The sequence below is a fragment of the Syngnathoides biaculeatus genome, chromosome 2, assembly GCF_019802595.1.
Source record: "Syngnathoides biaculeatus isolate LvHL_M chromosome 2, ASM1980259v1, whole genome shotgun sequence".
Lineage (NCBI taxonomy): Eukaryota > Metazoa > Chordata > Actinopteri > Syngnathiformes > Syngnathidae > Syngnathoides > Syngnathoides biaculeatus.
Window position 1 is genome coordinate 19,111,495 of NC_084641.1, and position 24,879 is coordinate 19,136,373.

Genomic DNA, 24,879 nt, shown 5'->3' on the forward strand with positions numbered 1-24,879 from the left:
CTGCACAATACAGTAAAATAATAGAGGGGGGGGGGGGGGGATATCGAACACGTGAAGAAAGGGAGGTGCAAAAAGAATGTCAGAGCTTGTTTGAAGTTTCCTGAACGACATTTGGACAAGCCAATTAAATACTGGGAGAACCTAGTCTGGTCTGATGGGAGCAAAATGTAACCCTATGGATGCCATAAACCACATCACGTATGGAAGAACGTAAAAATGACAAGGCAACAGTGAAGTTTGGAGGTGGAAACGTGATCATGTGCAAATTCAGCAAATGGTTCCGATTTCTCATTTTTCAAAAAAGGATGAATCTTATTTCTTCTACTTTCTTTGTCTGGATGGATTATTTGGGTGGTTGCCAATGCCTGGTGAAATTTTCACAATTAACATCTTTGGAAATATATGAAAAAATGGTTGTGTGTTAAATACGTGTTTCAACTGCTGTATTATTTACACCCATAGATAACCAATGTTTGGGTTTTTTTTCCCGATTCAAATCAAATGTTTTTGATACATTTTTTTCAGAACTATTTTGGCCACTCTGAATGGGAGAGTCGCAAGTAACTGTCCTTTTGTGCCTGTCGTGTTTTACATTGGAGACTTTCCATAAAGAAATGAACAGATTTTGCAAATTTGACAACATAGCAAAGATAAACAGTTGCCAAAAGATGACGTGAATCATGTTCAAAATTTGAATTTACTTTTGCATAAAAGTGTCTCATCATACAGAAAAGTCAAAACTTTGGCCATGGCCACAGTACAGGAGTGTTCTTGAGGTAGTCCTGGAAGCCTGGATCCGACCCCCACTTTTTCAAGGCCTGCCTTTCCAGGATGGGAATGCCGCTGACGTGGCGCAGCAGGAACCAGACAAAGAGCGGCGACACGACGCTCAGGTACTGAGGACCTCGCATGACGGACGAGGCGGACAGCCACAGACCCGACCACTGCAGTATCTCTCCAAAATAGTTTGGGTGTCTGCTGTATGCCCACAGTCCGCTCCGGATGAACTTGCCCTGGAGACAGGAAACAACTCATGTTGGTGAATGCATCATTGATGCTCATTCACAACTGCATTTAGATGGTTTACTTACAACATTATCTGGGTTTCCTTTGAAAATCCACTTCTGCTGGTCAGCGATGGCCTCGGTGGCAAAGCCGACACCCCAGAGTGTCCACCCAATATAGTCCCTCGCTCCCAGAGGAGTGTTGCGCTTTTCACTATTGAGCATGAGCGTGGGCAGCAGTGTCACAAACACCCACACAGCTGGCAAAAAAAAAGCATATTTCACATTGTTTTAAAGACTGAACAACAGGAACAAAGTTTTTGTATGCTGTACGTCAATTGATCATTCACAGATTTGATCTGCACATACAAGGACACAGAAATACTACACTGTGTAAGAGGCAGGGAACAATACATCCATTATCTGAGCCGCTTATCCTCACGAGGGTCACGGGAGTGCTGGACCCAATCCTAGCTGTCATGCGGGTAGGAGGCAGGGTTCACCCTGAACTGGTTGCCAGCCAATTGCAGGGCACATGGAGACAGACAACAGTTGCACTCCCAATCACACCTATGGGCAATTTAGAGTGTCCAATGAATGTTGCGTGGTTTTGGGATGTGGGAGGAAAGCGGAGTGGCCACCCGGAGAAAACCCAAGCATGTAAAAGATGAAAGTAATATTTGATATATAAGAAACATTTTCAAATCAAGAACCCCTTTTGATAAAACTATTAATCACGCAAAGGAAAATTATTAAACGTTACAAACTTGGAAACTGGTTATCATATTTGCTTCACAGTTCTGTGGACCTGGGTTCAAACCCGGCGTCTGTGTAAAGTTTGCATGTTCTCCCCGGGGTTTTTCCTCCCACATCTCAAAAACATGAATTAATTGGAGACTCTAAATTGCCCGTACGTGTGAAAGTGAGTGTGAATGGCTATTGTTTGTACCCTGTGATTGGCTGGCAACCAGTTCAGCGTGTACCACTCGGATGTACTCTCCCCCAGCTTCAGCTGGGATGGGCTCCAGCACGCCCACAACCCGACAGAGAATAAGTGGTACACAAAATGGATGGATGATGTACTTGGCCAATATTCAAATGAGCATATTCCTCTTCTCGTTCTCACACGACTGCTTATGGTGTTGTACATCAAAACATTATGTCTTCAGTAATTGCTTGAAGGTCTTGAAAAAGAAAATGAAGCACTTGGGAGTGTATGACCTTAGTGGCACACGATTCCCATGCACTCGTTCTAGGTGATGTGTGACCTTTTTGGAATTGCAGCAAGACCTGTGCATTTACATGTGACCCCTTAAAGCTCAAGTGTCACGCCTATAAACATTCTAAAATGGAAATTGTAATGAAAAATACATATGACATTATTCACTCCAATGTCTATACGAAAAAAATATGAGCGGAGAGCGCGTCATCGATGCGCAAAGTTGCGGAAGTCTCATTCGACATCCAAGTGGTAGCCATGTTGCCTGCAACATCATCAGCAGATTTTACACCGGGACATTTGCCATTGAAAACACGTAGTGGCAACTTGCTATGGAACATGGAAGCTCTTTTCAAAGAAGACAACATCTCACAATCGGGTGAAGTGACCAGGGCAATATTACCCTATCGTTTCGACCCATATTTAGATGATATGCGGATCACTTCTAAGTAACAACAGACTCCCCGGCGGTATGTATGAGCGAGCCCGGTCGAGGCGCCGGCAAATCCGTCCGCGGTACCAACGGGTACATCAACACATTTAGCACCCCTGACTTATGTGCGCGGATCTTTTGTTAGATTCTGAGCGGATTATGTGGTCCCCCCCAAATGATATATATATATATATATTTTTTTTTTTTTTAAATAGCAGTATACACACCTAGCTGTCATTTGGAACCCACGAAGCTCTTGTCCTTTGCACCCGTGCAATCCATTTTTCACGACAAAACGGGTCTTTTTGAAAAGTATGAAGAATGAATCCATCCTCCAGAGTGTTTGAACGATATCCAGCAATACGAATTTTGGCTAACACGAAGGAACAAAGAGCTACCTTCCAGCAGGTAAAACTCGTAGAAACATACGAGCCCGCCTGAGTGCCCTCCTGCTGTTAACGTCACTTCCTGCTTCTTGTTGAAAACAAATCCCTCGAGAGGATTTTCATGGCAGGAGTTACAAAAAGCCATATACTTCAAAATCATCTATTGTGGTGGAAAAAAAACAGATGGGTCCATTCCGGGTGCCTTTTTTTCATTAATAACATAACAAAAATCATGCATTTCATGACACTGGACCTTTAAACATGAGCCCACATTGCATTGCAGCCCTCGTGTCTGCTTTGAAATCTCTCTGTCCCATTTGAGATCCTCTAAAAAAAAAAAAAAAAGTGGGTGTATAATATTTTAGATTATATTACCAAGTCCCAATAGGGGCCACCCAAGCGTTCTTAAATACCTTGAATAGTCCAGTACACAAAGAACATCCCCGGGCTGCCTCGCACATTGTTAAACCTTCGATCCTGGCCGTCCTTCAAGATCCGCATGAAGAGGAACGTACCCAGCCTGCGGGGAAAAAAAAAAAAAAAGCGTTACCACCTACCGGTCGCATTAACCCAGGCATTATTCATTAACCCGACTTGAGGGTGAAGCGGCAAGCCTGAAACGCAGAGTCCCTCGTGTTGGGGGCAAACCACCAATCTGCTGCCCCCTCAAATGAACAAAATGGATGGATGACTGTTGCATCATGACATTGTCAAACTCATTATGCACCCCCCAAGTGAAAAACTGACCCTCCGTGACCAAGGGAACATACCTGAGCCCCCACGCCGTCACCAGCCCGGTCTGAACATTCTGACGAGGGAAGGCGGCCCCTCCCCACAGACGACTCAGGTGGGCAAGCAGTAAAAATGTGCCAGATCCTGAAAAGGACCAAACCGGAGAGGCGCACATCACATTGGATGGCTCAATGCCAACTAAGGCGTGTTTTCATCAATCTTTTACGCAGGAAACGCCGGGTAATTGGTTCCAAGGTTCAAGGGTGAATTGGCCCAGAAGCGCAGTGGAGAAGCAACAAGGGACGCCAACGGGTGACACTGACATGTCAAGGTGAAATCGGACAACCGCATTCAAAGGTAAGATTTGAGTGATTGAGTCGTAACAATGGACGAAAGCAGCGGTTCTCAATTTACCCCGGGACCCTCATTTTTCCTCTCGTCACGAACTCACGATGCAGATTTTTTGACGCTCAGAACCATGAAAAACTGTATTGTTCAACGATGGCCTCTAAAAACATGTGTATCAAATATTCGTAAAGGTGACTTAACATGCTTGCACCTCGTGCTTGAAGTGCCTATTAAATATCCAAAGTATACAAAATTGTGGCACTTTTTAGGAAACTCCCTTACCCGATGCCCTTGTGAGGGAACGCGTCACAGAGATGTTACACTACAGGCAATAACACTTCTGACAGTTGTCCAAAAGTAAAAGTTGAACTTGGGAGGCACTTCATGCGAAATTTCACTCTTACGGCAGGAATGTGACCAAAATTTGTACGACGCTGTCAAAATGTGCTGTCATCTGTCACAAACCTGCACTTCGGCGTGGAGTAAAGTTATCATCACAGTAAATATCTGTATCGACATTTCTATTCGATGAAAAACTAAAAAGTACGGCGGTAAGTGAGCGTGCCTTTTTGTCCCGCATGTCACGTATTCGCATATCTACGGTGATCGTAACCTCCCACTGCCGTCAACAGGACGTCCCGTCGTCGTTTTTTTTTTTTTTTTTTTGGTTTAAATTACGTCGCGAATTACCGAGTGAGAATAGCTAGAGTTGAGACAAACCTGTATGTTTTTGTATGCATTTACATTTTACATCGATTAATTGAAATAAAATCAAAGAAAATAATTATTCCTTGCTTCCTTGAAAAAGTCTCATTATTATCATTATTTACAATTTTATGTTTGCGTAATAGTTTGAGGGACAAGCCACTGAATAGCTTGTTTCACAACAGCTTTTGTAATGCGATTAGCGACAATGTTGACGGACGCAAGCCAACATCACAATAAAATAGCCGTTTCATTTAATCAATCGAGTCTGTCTGAAAACGCGTCATTCTAGAGTATATTCTAACTTTTTGTGCACGGCCCGTGAAAAACAAAACATTGGCGTAGCTACGTTTGTTTTTGTTTACCTGCCAAGTCGTAGAACTTTTCGGTTTTGAACAGAGCCGCCAGCGCCCAGCCTGCCCACTGGATGCCGAGGTCGGTGGCGGCACATTTGGCTACCGTGCTCCCCATGATTAAGTCGCCCAAGTCGGCTAGCAGCTCTACAGCTCGAGACTTTGGCATATCACGAAACCACACCTCCTCAGGGGAAAAAAAAATAAAAATTTACCGATCATTAGTCCACAGCCGCCATGTTGCGATGGGGCGCGGCTTGTACGCAAGGTGTTGTGGGTAATGAAGTCACTGGAGCCCCGTGAGCTGTCAGGTGAGATCAGACCGCATCATATACAAGTAAAATAAATGGCTCTTATTATTATATCATACTCAGACAAGACTAACAATGGCGGGTCGCTCAAGTCCTAAAGGCAGCACCGGAGACTTTGCCAAAAAATGCCAAAGACGGCTGAGCAGAGGCAAAGAAAAGGTACGCTTCGCAAAAGATAACATTAAAATATGACAAATATTGCCTTGCTGTTAATTTGTCATTTTTATTTTTCATGCAGGTCCTGCAGAAATTTGGGAAGTCAGAAGAGACCAGGGATGATCAATTTGAACATTATGTACAAGAGTTTGACGACCAACAGGTAATTATTGGCCATCCTGTGAATTGACGGATTAATTTGGGATGTAAAACGAGCGAGGCCCAACACGCAATTTGACATGATTTATAAATTCTCGTGTACTCAACTGGCAGGCTGATGGCAACAAACTCTACAAAGACCTGAGGAATTATGTAGAAGCAGTCAGAGGTGAGTCCGTTTGTGTGTCATTGAAGCAGTAGGCCGGATTTTCCACGTGTTTGTCTACTTCCTCCAGATATGCGAGAAGCCTCGAGACGTCTTTCGCAGTCCTTCTTCGATGTTTACGAAAGCGACTGGGTGGGACAAGAAGACGTCGGCGCTATAGTGGAGGTCATGCCTGTAACTGTTTGGACATTAGCGCCGGTGTTCTTGCTACCTGTAACATGTTGTGCCTTTGAGGTGGTAACTGTCAGATTGAAATCATACAAATTTATTATACTTTTATTCCAGGCTCTATTTTTGAGTTTTACTTTATACATTCATCATTTATATATCATATGTGTCTTTTAGGGGGAGGACCTCCTCTGGAATGACTACGAGGTGAAGCTGTTGGACCAGGCCGTTCGGACCATGGAGTCCTATACGGGCCAGTTCCTCGACGTCAGGGTACGAGGTTGACTCAACGCGCTCACTATTTATTATACAACACTTACAAAATTATAATGAGCTCCAGTACAAAAGCTTCATCATAGCTTCTGCCTTGATAGAGATAATTATCTTCAATTTTGGTGTCATTGTTCGAAAAGTATTCACTTAACTGGACACCGTCAGCCACAAGATTACTTTATGTTCCCCCTATTATCACATTTATTTTTTAAATTAAATTTATGAACAACATTATACAAAAAATAGAATAAAAGACAAAAGGGAACATAACACATTCCACTCATAATATTATATACTATTATAATATTTTATTCTTCTATTTCTTCCAATAAAATTACAAATGTACGTACTTTTTAATGTTGCAACTTTATTTCTGTAAATACAATAAATATATTATTACCACTTTATTGCACTACTATTACAGTTTTATTCCTTTAACTACAGTCCACCCCCCCTCAAAAAAAAAAGTATTGGAACGGCAAGGTCACTTCCTTTGTTTTGGTCATATACTGAAGACATTTGGGTTGCAGATCAAAATATGAATACAAAACAAATGTTCAGTATTCCGTCTTTTATTTCATGGTCGTTACATCTAGATGTGTTAAACAACTCAAGACAGAGCACCTTTTATTTGAAGCCACCCACATTTCAAGTCAAAAAAGTATTGGAATACACATGGAATACTCACTGTGACGAACGTTTCACATTTGGGGGCACAATCCTCAGTTGCAAGAGCTTCCCCTGTTGCGTTTTTCAATTAAGATGCTTTTCCAGACCTTGACTGCAGCCTCCTTCAGTTCTATTTGTTTGTGGGTGTTTCTCCCTTCAGTCTCCTCTTCAGGAAGTAAAATACATCCTCTATTGGGTCGCAATCTGGTGATTGCCTTGTCCAGTGAAGGACCTACCACTCCCCCCCCCCCCCCCCCCTGATTAAGTCCCATTATTGTGTTGGCAGTGTGTTTTGGGTCATCTGCAGTTCACAACAAAGTCAAAGCAATTGAGCTTGCCGTTCCAATACTTTTACAGGGGATTACAAGTTTTTTTCCCCCTTCATGTATTGGCACACATAGACATTTGCATACATGTTAAATTTCTGCAGGTGTACCTAGTGAAGTGGCCACTGAGTAGTAAGTTACAGTTTGCTTTTTAGGAAAAAGTGGCCAAAAGGGGGAGGAAACTGGTGGACTACGACTCAACCCGTCACCACCTGGAGTCTCTGCAGATGGCGAAGAAAAGAGACGACATCAAAATTAACAAGGTCATCATTAAATACTCAACATTTAAATTGTACAAGCTTTTCCCCCCAAAAAAAACAGAACAAAATGTAGTGATGCGGACTTTGTATCAGACCGTTGTGGTAAAGAGGGAGCTAAGTCGAAAGGCAAAGCTCTCAATTTACCAGTCGATCTACGTTCTTACCCTCACCTATGGGCACGAGCTGTGAGTCGTGACCGGAAGAACAAGCTAGATACCTGATACAAGTGGCCGAAATGAGTTTCCTCCGCAGGGTGTCCGGGCTTTCCCTTAGAGATAGGGTGAGAAGCTTGGTCATCCGGAAGGGGCTCAGTGTTGAGCCGCTGCTCCTCCGTATTGAGAGGAGCCAGATGAGGTGGCTGGGGCATCCGATTCGGATGCTTCCTGGACACCTCCCTGGTGAGGTGTTCCCGTCATGTCCCACCGGAGAGAGACCCCAGGGACGACCCAGGACACGCTGGAGAGACTACGTCTCTCGGCTGGCTTCGGAACGCCTCGGGATACCTCCGGAAGAGCTAGAAGAAGTGGCTGGGGAAAGGGAAGTCTGGGTATCCCTACTGAAGCTCCTTCCCCAGCGAACCGACCCGGAAAAGTGGTATAAAATGGATGAATGGACAAAACAAAACGCTTTTCCCAATTCCAGGCAGAAGAAGAGATGAATGGTACCAAATGTGTCTACGAAGGAATCAATAATGAGCTGAAAAAGGAGCTCCCTGCGCTGCATGAAAGGTATTTTTATTCATTTTCATATTCATCTTTTTTGGCACTTCATGTTAATTTCCTTTTTCCATCTCAGCCGCATTGGATGCTACGTGACCGTCTTCTCTGCAATATCAAGTTTACGGGACATCTTCTATAAGGAAATGAGAACAGTACGCTGCGTTACCAGAGACAAACCAGGACATGCAAAAAAGAAAGCATTTCTTTTGAACCAAACATCCTCTCTTGTAGCTCAACATGGATCTGCACAATGTGGTGAAGGAACTGCAAGCCCAGCATCCAGACAAAGTGTTTTCTGTCAAGGGAATGCAGAGGTTCGCACTTTTGAGATTTATTTGGCATGTGCAATAAAATGTCGCACATAAAATGACTGCAAATACTAGCTTTGATGGTCAAGTTTGAGGATCCCACCTTTGCATATGTTGGACGTTTCTCAGACAGACAACCATTCACAATCGCATCCACACTACTTGCATGAAAGTCAGGCGAGTGAACCCCGACGCCGTCCAATTAAATCCCTGCTCTGTCATGCAAAATACATATTAGAAAGAATGAAAAAAATCAGCAACAATTGCTCTGGCATGCGCTGTCCCAAAGGCACAGTTAGCAACTCCCATAGCTACATTTTGACTGATATCCTGTTCATTGTTCCAGGTATGGCTCCCTGAGGAGACGAACCCTGATTTCCCCCAAGGCTTGGAAGTCCAGCTTCTCTGAGTTCCACAGGAGCTACAACCCCAAAAGTGGCCAAAGATTTAGTTTCAGATCCCCGGAGAAACCTCGCCACAGCACTCTGTCCAGAGAGAGTAGCGCCGTCGCAGTCTCTCCGCTGTCACCTCCTTTGGAGAACACCAATTTGGAGTCGAGGGGCTCAAGCCGCATCAAGATACACGATCTTTGTGAACAAGAGGATGCTGGGGAAGCTGAAAACAAGCCCGTGTCAGAAAAAGAAGTCACCGATCCCGAGAAGGGTGAGGGTTTGAAAGAAGAAGAAGAGGCTGGAGCCAAGAGTCCCGCAAATTCGCAAGAGAAGCAAGTCGACCGTCCACCGAGCGAGAGCAGCTGCGAGCTCAACAACTCGTGTGACTCCGACAGTTTGGAGCTCCAGCTGACCGCAGAAGACGACGCTCCACTGCACATCAACGACATGGGCCACAGCCACGACGCTCCCAAGGCCAACGGAATGGAGAACGGGGACGTTCCCGGGTTCGACTCTGAGGAGATGGGCAAGGTTTGACTTTTGCTTCACAGACTTTTGTGGCCATACTAGCTTTGCTCCAGATAAGAAGCTGTTCCCTTGGGCTCCACTTGATGACCCAAGACTGTCCCAATTTATAGGCTCCCTCAAATATAGCCTTCTTTTTACATTCTGGGGAGGGGGTGGGGGGGTCCGGGACATTGCTTTTCACCTTTCAAAACTTTCAACGTTAAAAGCAATGCCTTGTGATATGAGTTGACACCACGCCTGGAATAGCTAATCCGGAGCACCAGAAGAATTCCCGGTAGGCCGAATCGCTTTACGGGCTGCATGTACACTGCAGGAATGATGTGTGGCCGCTCCCCATTCGCCACATTGCCAGTGGCGTGGTGAAACGGAACGGGGCGAGTTAAATATTTCCTCCGTTTACCACGCTGGCGAAGGGCCAATCTACTGAGTATCGAGTTTCTCCAGCCCACCACTGCCCCGCTCTCAAATCTTGGGCCCAGTCCTAGGAGGAAAGTCTGTTGTGTGCACCTGCCCACTCTCAGAGGCAGTTGCCCGTGTGTGCCCGCCCACACACCACCAGGGACTATAGTGATTGGCAGAAATATGCAAATCCAATAATCCCAGTGGCGCAGAATTGGTAACAGTACAATCCCAACGGCGCGTCTCAAACGAATGACGCATTTTTTTACTGTATATATGCCAGTGGAGGCATGATGCAATAGTTAAGACACCTTTGCTGTGAAACTAAAATGGAAGAATAGGTGAGCATTGCTTGGGTTTATGAAGCAAAAACGACTTCTGCAGCCCTGAGCTGTGCAAAATGGCCAACCGTTTTTTTTTTTTTTTTTAGGATTATGAAGATGCGGAGAAACAACCCTTTTGTTTGGATAAAAATTACCAAATTAAATCTGAATGGTTTGACACAATGAGGAGAACAGTTTTTTAGTTGTTGATTATGTGAAAAAGGAGGATATAATCGAACGCCTTCACGTTCACAGATTCACCAAACGTCCATAAAAAGAACGAGCTTTTAAATATCCTAACCCATTGAAACATTAGGGTAAGGGTGTCAAAATTATTTTTGTCAGGAGCCACATTGTAGTCGTGGTTTCCCTGAGGGAAACCATGAAAATCTTTAACCATCTCATGTTCATACATAAAATTTATTGACTAGTTTTGGAATCAGAAATCAATAATTTGAAATTTTGGTACAGATTTGAACAAAAATCATGGACGTTGATACACATGATTTGCCTTCGTGGGCAACATAAAATCATGTGGCCTGCTGGATGTGGCCCCCCGGGACTTTAGTTTGACACCTGTGCATTAGGGACAAAATAATTACATCTACACTTTTATACTAAGATCATCTCAGAAATCAGTCTATAGAGGTCTAAATAGAAAAAATATCGAACCTTTAAAAAAAAAGCATGTTACAAAATGTTAGGTTGTTCTGTGGGGGGCAGGGACTGGAACAAATGAATTATCCATCCATCCATTTTCTTAGCCACTTATCCTCACGAGGGTCCTGGGGAGTGTTGGAGCCTATCCCAGCTGTCAACAGGCAGGAGGCGGGGTACACCCTGAACTGGTTGCCAGCCAATCGCAGGGCACACGGAGACAAACAACCACACTCACAATCACACCTAGGGGCAATTTAGAGTCTCCAATTAACACATGGGGAGAACATGCAAACTCCACACAGGCGGGGCCTGGATCAAACCCGGGTCTTCAGAATTGTGAGGCCAACGCTTTACCAGCTGATCCACCGTGCAGCCCATGGATGAATTAATTTCTATTCATTTCAATGGGAAAGAGAATTTGACATACATGGTTTTTGACTCATGAGCGTGCTCACACAATCCAACTTGTACCTCAAAATTATAACTGAGCTTGTCTTTTTATTATTATATATACGACGTTGCATTGTAGTAGGCTGCACGGTGGACGACTGGTTAGCACATCTGCTTCACAATTCTGAGGGCTGGGTTGAAATCCTGGCGTTGCCTGTATGGATTCTGCATGCTGACCTGTGCGGGCTTTTTGTAGGTAGTCCGCTTTCTTCCCACATCCAACAAACATGCATGGTGAATTGATTGTTTTTATGTGCCCGGCAATTGACCCCTCCGTACAGGGCACTTAACCACGCCTCCTGAAGCGACGTCACGCCACGTGCGCTGACGTAAGACAAACAGTAAAAATGGCAAATACAATACAATACATTCTGAACTGAGACAGACTCCATGCTTCTGATTTCATTCAAATCAACAATATATTATAGATTCTAAATACAATACATTCTTAACTGAGAGAGACGCCATGCTTCTGATTTCATTCAATCATTCACACGCAGCAGTGTTATGCTAGCGGAGAACGTCTCATTCATTTATACGAGACGTGTATTAAAAATCAAATTTAGGGCATATCTTCGTGCAAACACAGTATGGTTAACTTCGGCCGCGAGCCAGCAAGAAACCGACACGTTTGTGCAGTCCGATCATCGCTAAATATCGCTCAACAAAGAATAAGTGTGTCAATCGTTCACACGCAGCAGTGTTATGCTAGCGAAGAACTTCAAATTCATTTATACGAGACATGTATTGAAAATCAAATATAGGGCATACCTTCGTGCAAACATATCTGTTCCGGTTGATATTAGATGGATTTAGTTGATGATGCGGTCTTCCACAAAGTTTGATCCATCGAAGGCATTTTTCGTACTGGGTCTTCGGTTTTGGAAAGGGTACGAATCGAACTCCACCAACTCGCCTTTCAGGATACCTGTCGTCACTATTACAAAGTCCCTGACTACACCTCTTAATCATATTTTTTGTTAAATAACCCAAATACGCGATAAAACGCTAACTAAACCTATACTGGACCATGCAATGTTGTCAGAGAAAATGGCGGGAGCAAAAACGGGCTTTGGTTTATGCAGATCTCTGGCCTCTGATTGGTCAGTGACGCGGATTGCGCAATATCCACGGAGGGGTCAATTAGCTGGCGACCATTGAGGGGTGCAGCCTGGCTTTTACCCTCATTCAGATGAGATAAGCGCTAGCACACCTGTGACCCTAGTGAGGATAAGCGGTACGGAAAATTGATTCATGGGTGTATGTTGGCGAAACACAAGCGGAGTAGTGTTAACGCGTGTGCCTCACGGGTTTGCTTTTCAGGATTTGAATGTTGCCTCCGGATTTCCTGTATGAAATTCAAATGTTATCTGGCTTGCTCCCACATTCCAAAAGCATGCATGCTAAGTTCACTGACAATTCGAGATTTTCCAGAGGAGACAATGAAGTAGATCAGATTTTCAGGATTATAACAGATGGTTTGCCCCTCCCAGGCCTCCAGCTATTTAAGAGTCCCAGTTTATCAATATTTATTTTTATTTCCAGGCAGCCTCGGCAGACTCCAAGAGCACAGAGGTCTAACCAGTCCACTGTGAGCATCTGAGAGCGGAAGAGACGGAAACCAACGACTGCAGAAGAAGAAGGAGGAACAAGATTTGATGTCATTGTTGTACACCCTCCTACATACTCAGCATCTATTTTTTTTTTTATTTTTGTCCACTTATAGACATAGAGCATAGCCACAATCATGATATGTTGTATTTTAATGCTACTATACTTGTTTTGTCACTCTTGAATGAAGATGTTAATCCACAATTCGAAGTAGGTAGCTCATTAATTCATTTTCACATATCCAAGGGATTCCAATCATTTTTTTTAATTGAAATTAAAAGAATTGCGTTAAAATGGCATCCATCAATGTACAAGTAGTTCAAATCTCATCATCATGCTTCATGTGTGGCATTCGCAGGGTCTGTCTGTGCTTGCGTGGGTTTTCTCTACACGCTCCAGCTTCCTGCCACATTCCAAAACTGTCCTTGTGAGTGTGAACAGGTTTTTTTCTTTGGTCCACGTGTTTATCAGCATGTTCCTTCACTTCACTTCCGGCCCAGATTCGTTTGCGGAACCCAACCCTTATGAGGACGAGCACTCGAGAAAATGGATGGTAGGAGTGCAGTATTTGGCCACAGCCAGCAGAGATGCTGCCAAAAAGAAGTACAACATCACATGAATTATGGAAAGTTTGGCTATAGCACACCTCTCCTGGTCAACATTATTCTAATGTATCTCAATCCATCCATCCATTTTCTTAGCCGCTTATCCTCACGAGGGTCGCGGGGAGTGCTGGAGCCTATCCCAGCCGACAACGAGCAGGAGGCGGGGTACACCCTGAACTGGTTGCCAGCCAATCGCAGGGCACATAGAGAGCGGAGTGCCCGGAGAAAACCCACGCAGGCACCGGGCGAACATGCAAACTCCACACAGGTGGGTCCGGGATTGAACCCTGGACCTCAGAACTGTGAGGCCAACACTTTACCACGTGATCCCCGGTGCCGCCATGTATCGCAATGATATATTCAAATAATGATTTGTTTTTATCCACTACTTGTCATTTTACTTATAATAATGTTAACATTCCATCAATCTTCTTTTTATAGTAACCTATTCACAGTTTCTTTCGGCTTGTCCCGTTAGGGGTCGCCACAACGTAACATCTCGGATGAACGCTCATATTTGTTTGGCACAGTTTTTACGCCGGATGCCCTTCCTGACGCAACCCCTCCTGGGGAGTGGAGGCCCCAGTGAGATACGAACTCACGACCCTTGGTTTACCAAACCAATGCTCTACCCACATATTCAGACATTTGATTGATTTTGAAATTATGGTGGCCAAAAAGCTCGAATGATTTACGTCTAAATAGTTTATTGGCTGTTATGTCTGAAATAACCAGTTGCAGTGCTTGTTGGATGATTATGGTTCTGCCACAAATAAAATGTAAAATATGCACCCTCGGCTCGCCTGATGTGGTCCATTCATTTCAATTTCTCATTTATTTATAAGGGTTAGTACCCTTTAGAAGCAGTGCAGTCTCAGATGAATAAGTTTTGATTCATATGTATTTATTTAACCTACACCGGTCCACATTTGCAATGCCGACCTGGCAGAAAATCGTGGAGTAAAACAAAGCAAAAAATTTAAAAAAATGAACCTGATTGTAGAGAGTCGATTGAGGGTGTTTTTGTAATATTTCACAGTAAAAATATCTTGCCACATTCCCCCTCCACCCCAAAAAAGGCATGCTCAATTATTGTTGCTTTTCATTTGTGTCTAGAAATGACTTTCATACAGATATTTACTGTAATAAATTAAAAAGTATAAAACCAGAATAACATTTTTATACATAAAAAGTCCACACAGGTATTTACTGTAATATTAATTGTCATGACTTTATATGATTGCATAAATTAATGATACACCAATTATAATTTATTATTTTATTCATTTTAATGACTTTTTTTGGTGGCTCGGTGGATCAGCTGTAAAGTGTTGGCCTCACAGTTCTGAGGTCTGGGGTTCAATTCCTCCCCAGCCTGTGTGGAGTTTGCATGTTCTCCCCTTGCCTGCATCAAAACATGCATTAATTGGACACTCTAAATTGCCCGTAGGTGTGATTGTGAGTGTGGTTGTTTGTCTCGAAGTGGCCTGCGATTGGCTGGCTACCAGTTCAGGGTGTACCCCGCCCCCTGCCTGTTGACAGCTGGGATAGGTTCCAGCACTCTCTGTGACCCTTGTGAGGATAAGTGGCTAAGAAAATGGATGGATGACTTTTTCTTTTGAAGTGGAGGCTTGAGACTCACCTTTGAAATCCGTTTGGCAACAGACCGACTTGCAGTCACATACAGACGTGGTGTTACCTCATCTGGAACATTTCTCAACTTCTACCATGCAACATTGTACTGTATTATTATATATGTATTATTATGTTACCCAAAGCTAATACAGCATTATCGTTACATTCCTCATTTTTGCAGCATTTAATTGATTAAGTGGGAGTTTGCTGGTTTGTTTCTATCCAAGCAAAGCAAGGCAGCTTTATTAAAAAAAAAAAAAAAGATTTGCCACATTTAAAAGAATTTTAAAATAAAGAGCAAAAAAGAAAGGATTTTAAATCAAATAACCTAAATAAGACATCCATCCATTTTCTTGACAATTTATCCTCACAAGGGTCGCGGGGAGTGCTGGAGCCTATCCCAGCTGTCAATGGGCAGGAGGCGGGGTACACCCTGAACTGATTGCCAGCCAACCGCAGGGCACATTGAGACAAACAGCCACACTCTCAATCACACCGAGGGGCAATTTAGAGTGTCCAATTAATGTTGCATGTTTTTTGGGATGTGGGAGGAAAGCGGAGTGCCCGGAGAAAACCCACACAGGCACGGGGAGAACATACAAACTCCACACAGGGAGGGCTGGGATTTAACCCAGGTCCTGAGAACTGTGAGGACAACGCTTTTCCAGGTGATCCACCGTATCGCCCTAAATAAGACAGGTTACTAAAATCACTGAATGGATGAACAGGCCAAGTCAAAGACTTGACTATCCATCCATCCATCCATCCATCCATCCACTTACCCGCTTATCCTCACAAGGGTCGTGGGAGTGCTGGAGCCTATCATTGGGCAGGTGGTGGGATACACCCCAAATTGGTTGCCAGCCAATGGATAGGTTTCCAATGACGTCACCAATCGGATAAATCAACGAAAGAAAAAAACTTCACGCTTCACCTATCACCTGTGTTCTCTGACCTCTATGCCACACAAGATGGCGTAATTGGAAACCTAAACATTGCAAGGCACCTAAAGACAAACAACCGCCTCCACTCAGAATCACACTTAAGGGCAGTTTGGAGTGTCCAATTAATGTTGCATGGAAACCCACACAAGCACGGGAAGAACATGCAAACGCCACACAGGCGGGCCCGGGATTTGAACCCCGGTCCTCAGAACTTTGAGGCCAACACCTTAACCAGATGCACAACTGTCCCACATGATTTTAAATGCTTGTAAAATAATAATAATAATAATAATAATAATAATAATAATAATAATATAATAATAATAATAATAATAATAATAATAATAATAATAATAATAATAATAATAATAATAAAGCATGAGGAAAATGCATATATTGTTCAGATGTAAAAGTGCTGTTTTTGTTTTCGTCTCCTCAAAATGGCTTCGATGTTCCTCTTTCATGAATGTGGGAGTGAAATCGCGTTAAAATGTTCAAAAGAGTGACATTTATTTTGCCTGGCCGGTGCTCTCAGCATCCAAACGTTTGACGTGAGAAACCATTCGAAAATAGGCTCTTCGTAAAACCGCGGGAGTGTTGGTCTTTTGCACACACGATCTTTGTACGAGAAAGTGGGAACACGGTAGCTGCGCGCTTCTGTATAGACGATCTTCGCACACAGCCAAGGCAGGGCCTGACGCCTGACCACGCACAGGCCACGCTCGTTGTGGAAGTCGCGAGCGCTTTGAAAAACACTTTGAAAAGATCATTTGCAATACGCCGTCGTTAGCGCGGCTCATCTGGACCCTCGACGCGACACTGTCCACTTGTGACCGGAGAGCGTGTCACTTTCGCCCACTTGAAGAAGTTCGCTCGCCCCTGCCGGCACAGCGCTGACTTTTGCTGCTTGCTTATTATTTGTGCCACTCTCAGCCAGGTAATTTCGTCGAGACAGCTGTGGGGAATGCTAAAAACAGTAATGCACTTGTTTAAGTTTTTGCCCAAAATTGCCTGAAACTAAAGTCGCGTTTGTGTATGTTGGGGGAGTGCATATTAACTCAAGAACGATGGAAGTGTCTTCGCAAACATGAAACAAGTAGTACAACGAAAGCCAGTGGAAAGTGGCGAATGGCGTTTGCTAACAAACGGAAATGGCGTTACTGGCGTTTTCTCTTGTTTTTTTTTTGTGTGTGTGTCTTAGCTGGTAGTTTGAGTGTTATGCGATGTTTCTTTTCTGTCTAAACAGACGTGACACTTAGTAAATTAAACGGGACAGCTTTGTGCCATGGTCATGCAGTGTACATGCAGCCCATTACCGCCAGTAAAACAAATAAAAATAAAATAAATGAATCCCTGGCGGAAACGAGCTCCGCCATTATGTGACGTTAGTAAATTGGGAGAAACAGTCGGAATGAATGAGTTTTAATACGATTTTAAAAATACTTTATTTCAAAATAGACTCATTGGAGCGTCACACGTATACAATGACAACTAGTTTTGTAAGAATTGGGATTAAGAATATTATGGGACTTTTTATGTTGAAAATTTGCCCAAAATTTCCGACCAGATTTCAATGTAAATTATTAGAAAACTTGTGCCCCAAACCTTGACTCCTTGTTAGAAAAATATCCCACTATTTTTTATTAGTTGAGAAAAAAACTGATTAATAAACAGGCCATTTTCTGAATATTATTATTATTTTTTTTAATCAATGCCGTCTGCTCTTTTTTTCTTCGACGCTGAAATCTAGGAAGATCTTCTTCTGAATTAAAAAAAAAAAAAAAAAACAAGATAATAACATAATCTGAAAAGAACGACTATTACTTGGTGTGAAACCGTGATGAGAAAACGATTTTGGTGGACCTTCACGAAATTCACTTAGCCGATTTCTTGAAAGAAAATGGTGGCTGTGTTTCTGGAATTAGTAGCATACCAAGAACCAGGATAGCCTGATTATAGATATTCGCTACTGGAACAATTTGTCCAACTTTGTCTGAATTTCCTTATTCTCAAAATTTCGTTTTTATTTGCTCAACCTTTTAACAGCAGATGCAGTTGTAGCCTAAATCAAACAAAGTAGTCCCCTCCAAAAGTATTGGAACAGCAAAGTCAATTCCTTTTTATTTCCTATTCAATTATAATTATTATTTTGTATTGTGAATATGTTTGAGTTTTAGATTGAAAGATTAATGTGAAGTTCAGAATTACACCTTTTTATTTCATGGTATTTACATCCAGATGTGTTAAATAACTCTGGACAGAGCATCTTTACTCTGAAGCCACCCACTTTTCAAGTAAGTAAAAGTATTGGAACAGACATTAACATCAATAATGTTTAATATTTGCTGGCATAACCCATACTTGCAATAACTACATCAAGTCTCCAAGGCATTGACTTCACCAGACTGTTGGCTTTGTCATTTGAAATGCTTTATCGGGTAAAGGTCATGTGATTGACTTGGCCAGTCTTAAGACCTTCCATGGAGTTCAAATCCCGGCCCCGCCTGTGTGGAGTTTGCATGTTCTTCGCGTGCCTGTGTGCGTTTTCTCTGGGCACTCCGCTTTCCTCCCACATCCCAGAGACCATGCATTATTTGGAGACTCTAAATTGCCCATAAATATGATTGTTAATGCGACTGTTGTTTGTCTCCTTTTGATTGGATGGGGACCAGTTCAGGATGTAGCCCCCCCCTTCTGCCTGATGACAGTTGGGATAGGCTCCAGCACTCCCGTGACCCTTGTGAGGATAAGCGGCTTGGATACTGACATGAAATCTCCAGATGCCCGATGGCACGGTAATACATGGTTACCACATCCGCCTCACAGTTCTGAGGACTGGGATTAAAATCCTGCCCTTGCCTTTGCGGAGTGAGCTTGTTCTCCTGGTGTCTGTGTGTGTTTTCTGTGGGTACGGCGCTTTCCTTCCACATCCCAAAAACATGGAAGACTGTAAATTGCCCGTAAGTTTGAATGTGAGCGCCAATGATTGATTGTTTTGTATGTGCGCTACAATTGGCTGGGGACCAGTTCAGGATGTGCCCACCACATCTCTCACCCAAAGATGGCTGAGATAGGTTACGTGACCCTGTTGAGGGTAAGCGGTACAGAAAATAGTTGGCCGGATGGATGGATCTTCAGAAAGCTATTATTTTGTTGTTCAAACGGTTACTCTCTGCGATAATGCGTTCCAGCCAGAATTATGTGACAAGTCTACACTATCACCCAATCACTTATTTCTTTGTTGCGACTTCATGATACAATAGCATGGACTTCCGGAAATGGAGCATAGACCCGGTCCCGCTGTTCATCAATGGGGAGTGTGTGGAGAGGTTTCACTCTTTCATTTTTCTGGGATTCCACATCACAGATAAACTTACCTGGACTGTAAATACCACGCCGGCGGTGAAAAAGGCCCAGCAGTGACTTCACTTTCTGAAACTGCCCAGGAAGAACAGCTAAGCCGCCGCTGGCTTTGTATAGAACCACCGTGGAGAGCATCCTCACATACTGCATCGCAGTGTGGTCTTCAGGGGTGTACAACGGTGGACAGGAAAGCTCTGCAAAGAGTGATCGACAGCGCCCAGAAGCTCACTGGCTGCTCTCTGCTCTCCCTGGAGGACATTGCCAGCTCTCGCTACCATAGCAGAACTACTAATACTGTATTGCTAAGCACTCTGCCCACCATTTTCACCACCCGTTTAAGCTGATCCCCTCAGACAGGCGTCACGGGTCCCACAAAACACGAACAAACAGACTCGGACGGCTTTTTCCTTAGCGCCAATAACACCTTGAACTCAGAAAACTACTGTATTGTAAAATTATGCAACTGCACTTTCTTTTGCTTTTTTTCCCCGTTTTCCTTCTCTGAGCTATAATACAGTAAAGTAGAGAATAATCTTACCTGGGGAAAATACATTTTTTTTCCTTCTTTTAGCAGTTACTGTGCCTTGATTGTAAATATTTTCTTACTTTTCCTAAGGTTTGTTTTGTATCATCTCTGTGTCAAATATATCATTTGAGTGGTGGCACAGTGGCTCAGCCGGAAAGCATTGGCCTCACAGTTCTGAGGTCTTGGGTTCAAGCCCAGCCCCGCCTGTGTGTAGTTTGCATGCTATCCCTCTGCCTGCGTGGGTGTTCTCTGGGTACTCCGGTTTATTCCCCCATTCCAAAAACATACAACATTAATTGGGCACTCTAAATTGCCCCCTAGGTGTGATTGTGAGTGCGGCTGTTCATCTCTATGTGCCCTGCGATAGGCTGGCAACCATTTCAGGGTGTACCAGGCCTCCTGCCCATTGACAGTTAGGATAGGATCCAGAACTCCCGCAGCCCTCATGAGGATAAGCGGCTAAGAAAATGGATGGCTTGTCATCTTGTATGCAGAGTCATATAATGACAATACAGGCTTTTGCTTTGCTTTTGATTAATAATGCATGTTCAGAGCACGCTATTGGAAGACACACAATTTGGCACACTCCACGGTCATGTAGCTCCCCCCCCCCCTTCCACAAATTCCAAAACATGCATTTTGGGTTTATTTAAGCCAATAGCTAATGATGACATATGCTTTGTCACAACCTTCATCATTTATATTGAATATTCGTTTTGTCTTTCAGCTTCCAACATGGTGACACTATCCCCTTACACCAACACAACGGAAATAAGTAAGTCTACTTTGTTTTATTGCTACAAATGGTGTCTTATTGTTTTTGCTGCCTGATCACCAGGCCATCATCAGGCCTCACGTTTAATGCTCCTCTGTTTGCTTTGACAAAATCACGTGGAGGAAAATTTGTCTTTGTCCCTGTCCCCATTCTGCCGTCCACTTTCTTCTCTAATTTACATTAATCTGGGTGGGGTAACCCTGTAGTTTGGACATTTCCTCCCATGTCTGGTCGGGTGCATATTCTGCCAAAGACGTCAGCGGATTTCCTCATCCATGCCCCAGAGGCTGTACTAAGTCTCGCGGCATGTGAACATAAAACAACATATTACATATTTTGATTTGATCCCGTGCTCCAAGCCACCTCCGGCTGGTGACTGCCTGCCAGCAAACTCGTGCTGATGGTGCAGGAGACACCTGGCCCACATTCGCTCACCGACTACATTGTAGCTTCAAATGTGCTGCACGGCCTCACGGGGGTTTGTCCAAAAGCGACACTCACAACTGCAGCCATCTTAATGGAACAATAGTGTGTTAGGGATTTTTATATGATGTCACGAGATCCGTGTAAGTGACGCAAGTGCCAAAGCGACTGGCACCACGTTAGTATGGTAGCTGATCAATGCCCGACTGCTGGCCATCCAAATGTATTCACTTATAACTACAGTATTGTCATTAAATTACATTTAGTAGATAATATTTATTTAATACAGAATACAAATGTGCATACTTCTTCATCGAAGCCAGTTTAACAAATGACGCTTGCATCTCAGCGGCGACGCCAGACTTCCAGACCCAGTATGGAGGTTCATTTCACATTTAAAACGTCAACATATTTTCTATGGCAATCACATGTCTCGGGAAAAGTCCACTTGCCAGTTACTGTATTACCTTCCCCTATACCTCAATGAGTCACATCTCATGGGCGGTTGCACACGTCTGGTAAACATCGGGGTGTGCAGAAGTCTTATATAGGAGACTTGAAGCACTTTGACTGTGCTAAACCAGATACATAAAATAGAGACTTTTGCCTCTAGGGGAGAATTTGTGTAGCACTTACAGCACCCCACTGCTAGAAACAAATGTAAGAAATTATTGAATGCCAAAATGAGATTAAAGGAACATGAGGTTTGGTCATTGAGTCAAATCCAGATGAAGTCTTCCAGTGCGGAGAGGGTGTCATTCATGCGCAAAGTTGCGGAAGTCTCACTCGACATCCCAGTGGTAGCCATATTGCCTGCTACGTCATTTACAGCTGTTACACTGGGACAGTCTCCATTGAGAAGACACTGTGCCACCTGCTATGGAAGACGAACAACAGAGATTTTCGGATTTTTCCGATGCCCCTTCTGACATGGAAGCTCTTTTCGAAGAAGAGAACATCTCACAATTGAGTGAAGTGACAGGGGTAATATTACCGTATTGTTTCGAGCCATATTTAAATATGCGGATCAATTCTAACTCACAACAGACTCGCTGACAGTATTTAGCAGTGCCCAGACACCGGTGGGAAGGGGAGCTCCTTTCTTCTCCCGTATGTGCCCAACCACCACCCTGCTTGAACAACACAGCCGGCAAGCGACCACAACGCCGTGGCCGTGCACATCGGCACATTTAGCATCCCTGACTTACATACGCGGATCTTTCGTTACGTTCTGCAAGGATTATGTCGTCACGCCGAACTATTATTTTTTTTCAATAGCTCTATACACACCTACCTGTCATGTGGAACCCACAAAGCTGTCGTCTTTTGCACCTGTGCAATCCACTTTCTCACGACGAACCGGGTCTTTTGGAAAAGTGTGAAGAGTGAATCCATCCTTCCGAGTGTTCGAGCAATATCCAGCAATACAACGAGACGGCATGTTGGCTAACACGCAGGGAAAAAATGGTTACTTTTCTGCCGGTAAAACCGATATAACCACCCAAACCCACCAAGCTGAGCATCTGGAAAAAACATCACTTCCTGCTTCTTCTTCAAAACCAATGTCTCGAGAAGATTTTCATGGCAGGAGATACAAAAATCCATATACGTCAACATCATGACGTGTGGTGAAAAAAACTGATGAGTACTTTCCGGCTACCTTTTTTCATTAAAAACATCCTTAAAATCGTGCTTTACGTGTCCATGGCATTTTAAGGTACGCTGCAGTTGCCAGTATAATTCTAACGATTAGTTGTGCGATGCAATTAAATGGAAGAGCTCAAAGTTTTGTTTGATTTTGATTTCAGCAGAAACAACTGCAACCCACTTAAAAGCAGACCCCACAGTTATTGCAGGTAAATATTTTCTCACACTGATGACCCATTGTGACTGGCAGCAATTGAACCCGTGTCTGAATCCCTGCGTGTGCCCCTCAGTGGTCGCGACGCTCATCGTGGTGACCGTGGTCCTTCTGGGCGTCCTGCTGTATCATTACATGTGCCACAACAAGGGGGACTACAGGACCACGGGAGAGCTGGCTCCCGGCGATGACACCGATGAAGATCACGGTAACCGGGCTGCTGGGGAAAAGAAGGAATACTTCATTTGAGAGACATGAATGTTACTCAAAGGGAGACAGTAGGGGTGGGGGGAAATGGAGGGCCACACCCCACATGAATACCTAAAGCTCTGGTGTGGGGTGAGGGGATCGCAGTGGGTGCGTCAAACCAAAGATTATTCAATTTGAGTGTTGTATTTTAGGATGTCACATGTGCCTGACATGCACAAAACCGAGAGAAAGGTTTTAAATCATTTTAAAGTGTCATATGAACTTATGTGCTACAATATTTATCAAACACATCTGTTGGGGGATGTCCCCCACCTGGTTTAGCTGTTACGTTAAAGAAAAAAAAAAAAAAAAAAGTCTGATTCCCGACATGCTTTAACTTAACCCTCATGTTTGATATAAATATGGAAGGCAATAAAGAGATTTGTGGGAAAATTGCATTATTTATTTTTGCAACCAACTGGAAAATGTTTTTTTGTGGGATATCAAGAAAACCCTCAGGTTGTGGTTTCGCAAATGTATGTTTTTTTTTTTTTTTGGGGGGGGGCACACGAACTCATTTCAGAGCAAACAAATCTTTTATGCTATTTGACACAAAATGGCCTTAAATTGAGGGAAGGAACTGGAGATTCAGGTTTTTAAGGGAATGCATAGTGGGATTACACTCCAATTGTGTACAACGGTTTGCGGTGATCTTTTTGCCTCCTGATGTTGCTGGAACCGCTGTTATGATGCATTTAGCAAAACTGTGTAAAACAAATGTGTAGGGGTCTCTTCTCACGTAGTGACTGTGTAAATATTTGACTCTCACTATGTGCTCTGGTGACCAATTTGGTTGTAGTTTTTAGCCTTTAGTTAAAAATCGGACTGTTAAACGCTCCGGCTCCCTGCAACCCTGAACAGGATAAGCGGCACAGAAAATGGATAGAAGGATCAGGCTGTTTTTACACGATTTGATCAATAAAGATAAAGTCACTGAATTTCGTCTTGAAAATCAGTCTCACTCATACAAGTACTGTACTTAAATTACTGACAGTCATCATCCAAATGGTAATTGTTTCAGTGAACAAAAAGGTCTTAAAATAGGTATTGTTAGCAAAATTACAAATAATATTAATCAATTTGATGATGATAAGAGTTGTGAAAAGTGAGCTTGGAGTGGTTTATAAAAGCCCAAAGTTGTTTGACTCGATACAATGCGCATCACAGTGGCGGCCATATTTGTCTGTGATGTCATGTAAACACGCTCTGCCAAAAAAGATGGCAGATGAACGAGAGTGAAGCCAGTGACACGACCGGAGCGATTTTCCCATATCGTTTCGAGCCATATTTAGATCGATATTTATATTGCGAGAGGTTGGCTGTTTGAAAAGTAGATCTTTGGCTTTAAAAAAAAAAAACGTCTGGGCACCCCTGATTTATACACTTATTTATATCTGCAGATTTGGAAGAGCAACATGGACATGTAGTTGACTAAATGTG

At 43.4% G+C, this 24,879-nt stretch overlaps 2 protein-coding genes across 3 annotated transcripts; one reads left to right on the top strand and one right to left on the bottom strand.

Moving 5' to 3' along the window:
• Positions 1-678: 678 nt before the first annotated feature.
• Positions 679-5,448, bottom strand: si:ch211-210c8.6 (uncharacterized). Its single transcript, XM_061839480.1, has 5 exons — positions 5,193-5,448; positions 3,813-3,918; positions 3,456-3,562; positions 1,092-1,264; positions 679-1,013 (listed from the first exon to the last, which is right to left on the bottom strand). The coding sequence occupies exons 1-5, from the start codon at positions 5,347-5,349 to the stop codon at positions 735-737; spliced, it is 822 nt and encodes a 273-aa protein (XP_061695464.1). The 5' UTR covers positions 5,350-5,448; the 3' UTR covers positions 679-734.
• Positions 3,941-14,421, top strand: bin2a (bridging integrator 2a). 2 transcript variants are annotated; one of them, XM_061839458.1, is made up of 12 exons: positions 3,941-4,131; positions 5,555-5,650; positions 5,730-5,810; positions 5,921-5,975; positions 6,043-6,137; positions 6,318-6,413; positions 7,564-7,671; positions 8,311-8,396; positions 8,464-8,539; positions 8,619-8,701; positions 9,042-9,618; positions 12,993-14,421. In XM_061839458.1, the coding sequence occupies exons 2-12, from the start codon at positions 5,567-5,569 to the stop codon at positions 13,026-13,028; spliced, it is 1,377 nt and encodes a 458-aa protein (XP_061695442.1). In that variant the 5' UTR covers positions 3,941-4,131; positions 5,555-5,566; the 3' UTR covers positions 13,029-14,421. The 2 variants fall into 2 exon arrangements, with proteins under 2 accessions (XP_061695442.1, XP_061695451.1); XM_061839467.1 differs by lacking the exon at positions 3,941-4,131 and adding an exon at positions 4,358-4,673.
• Positions 14,422-24,879: the final 10,458 nt, after the last annotated feature.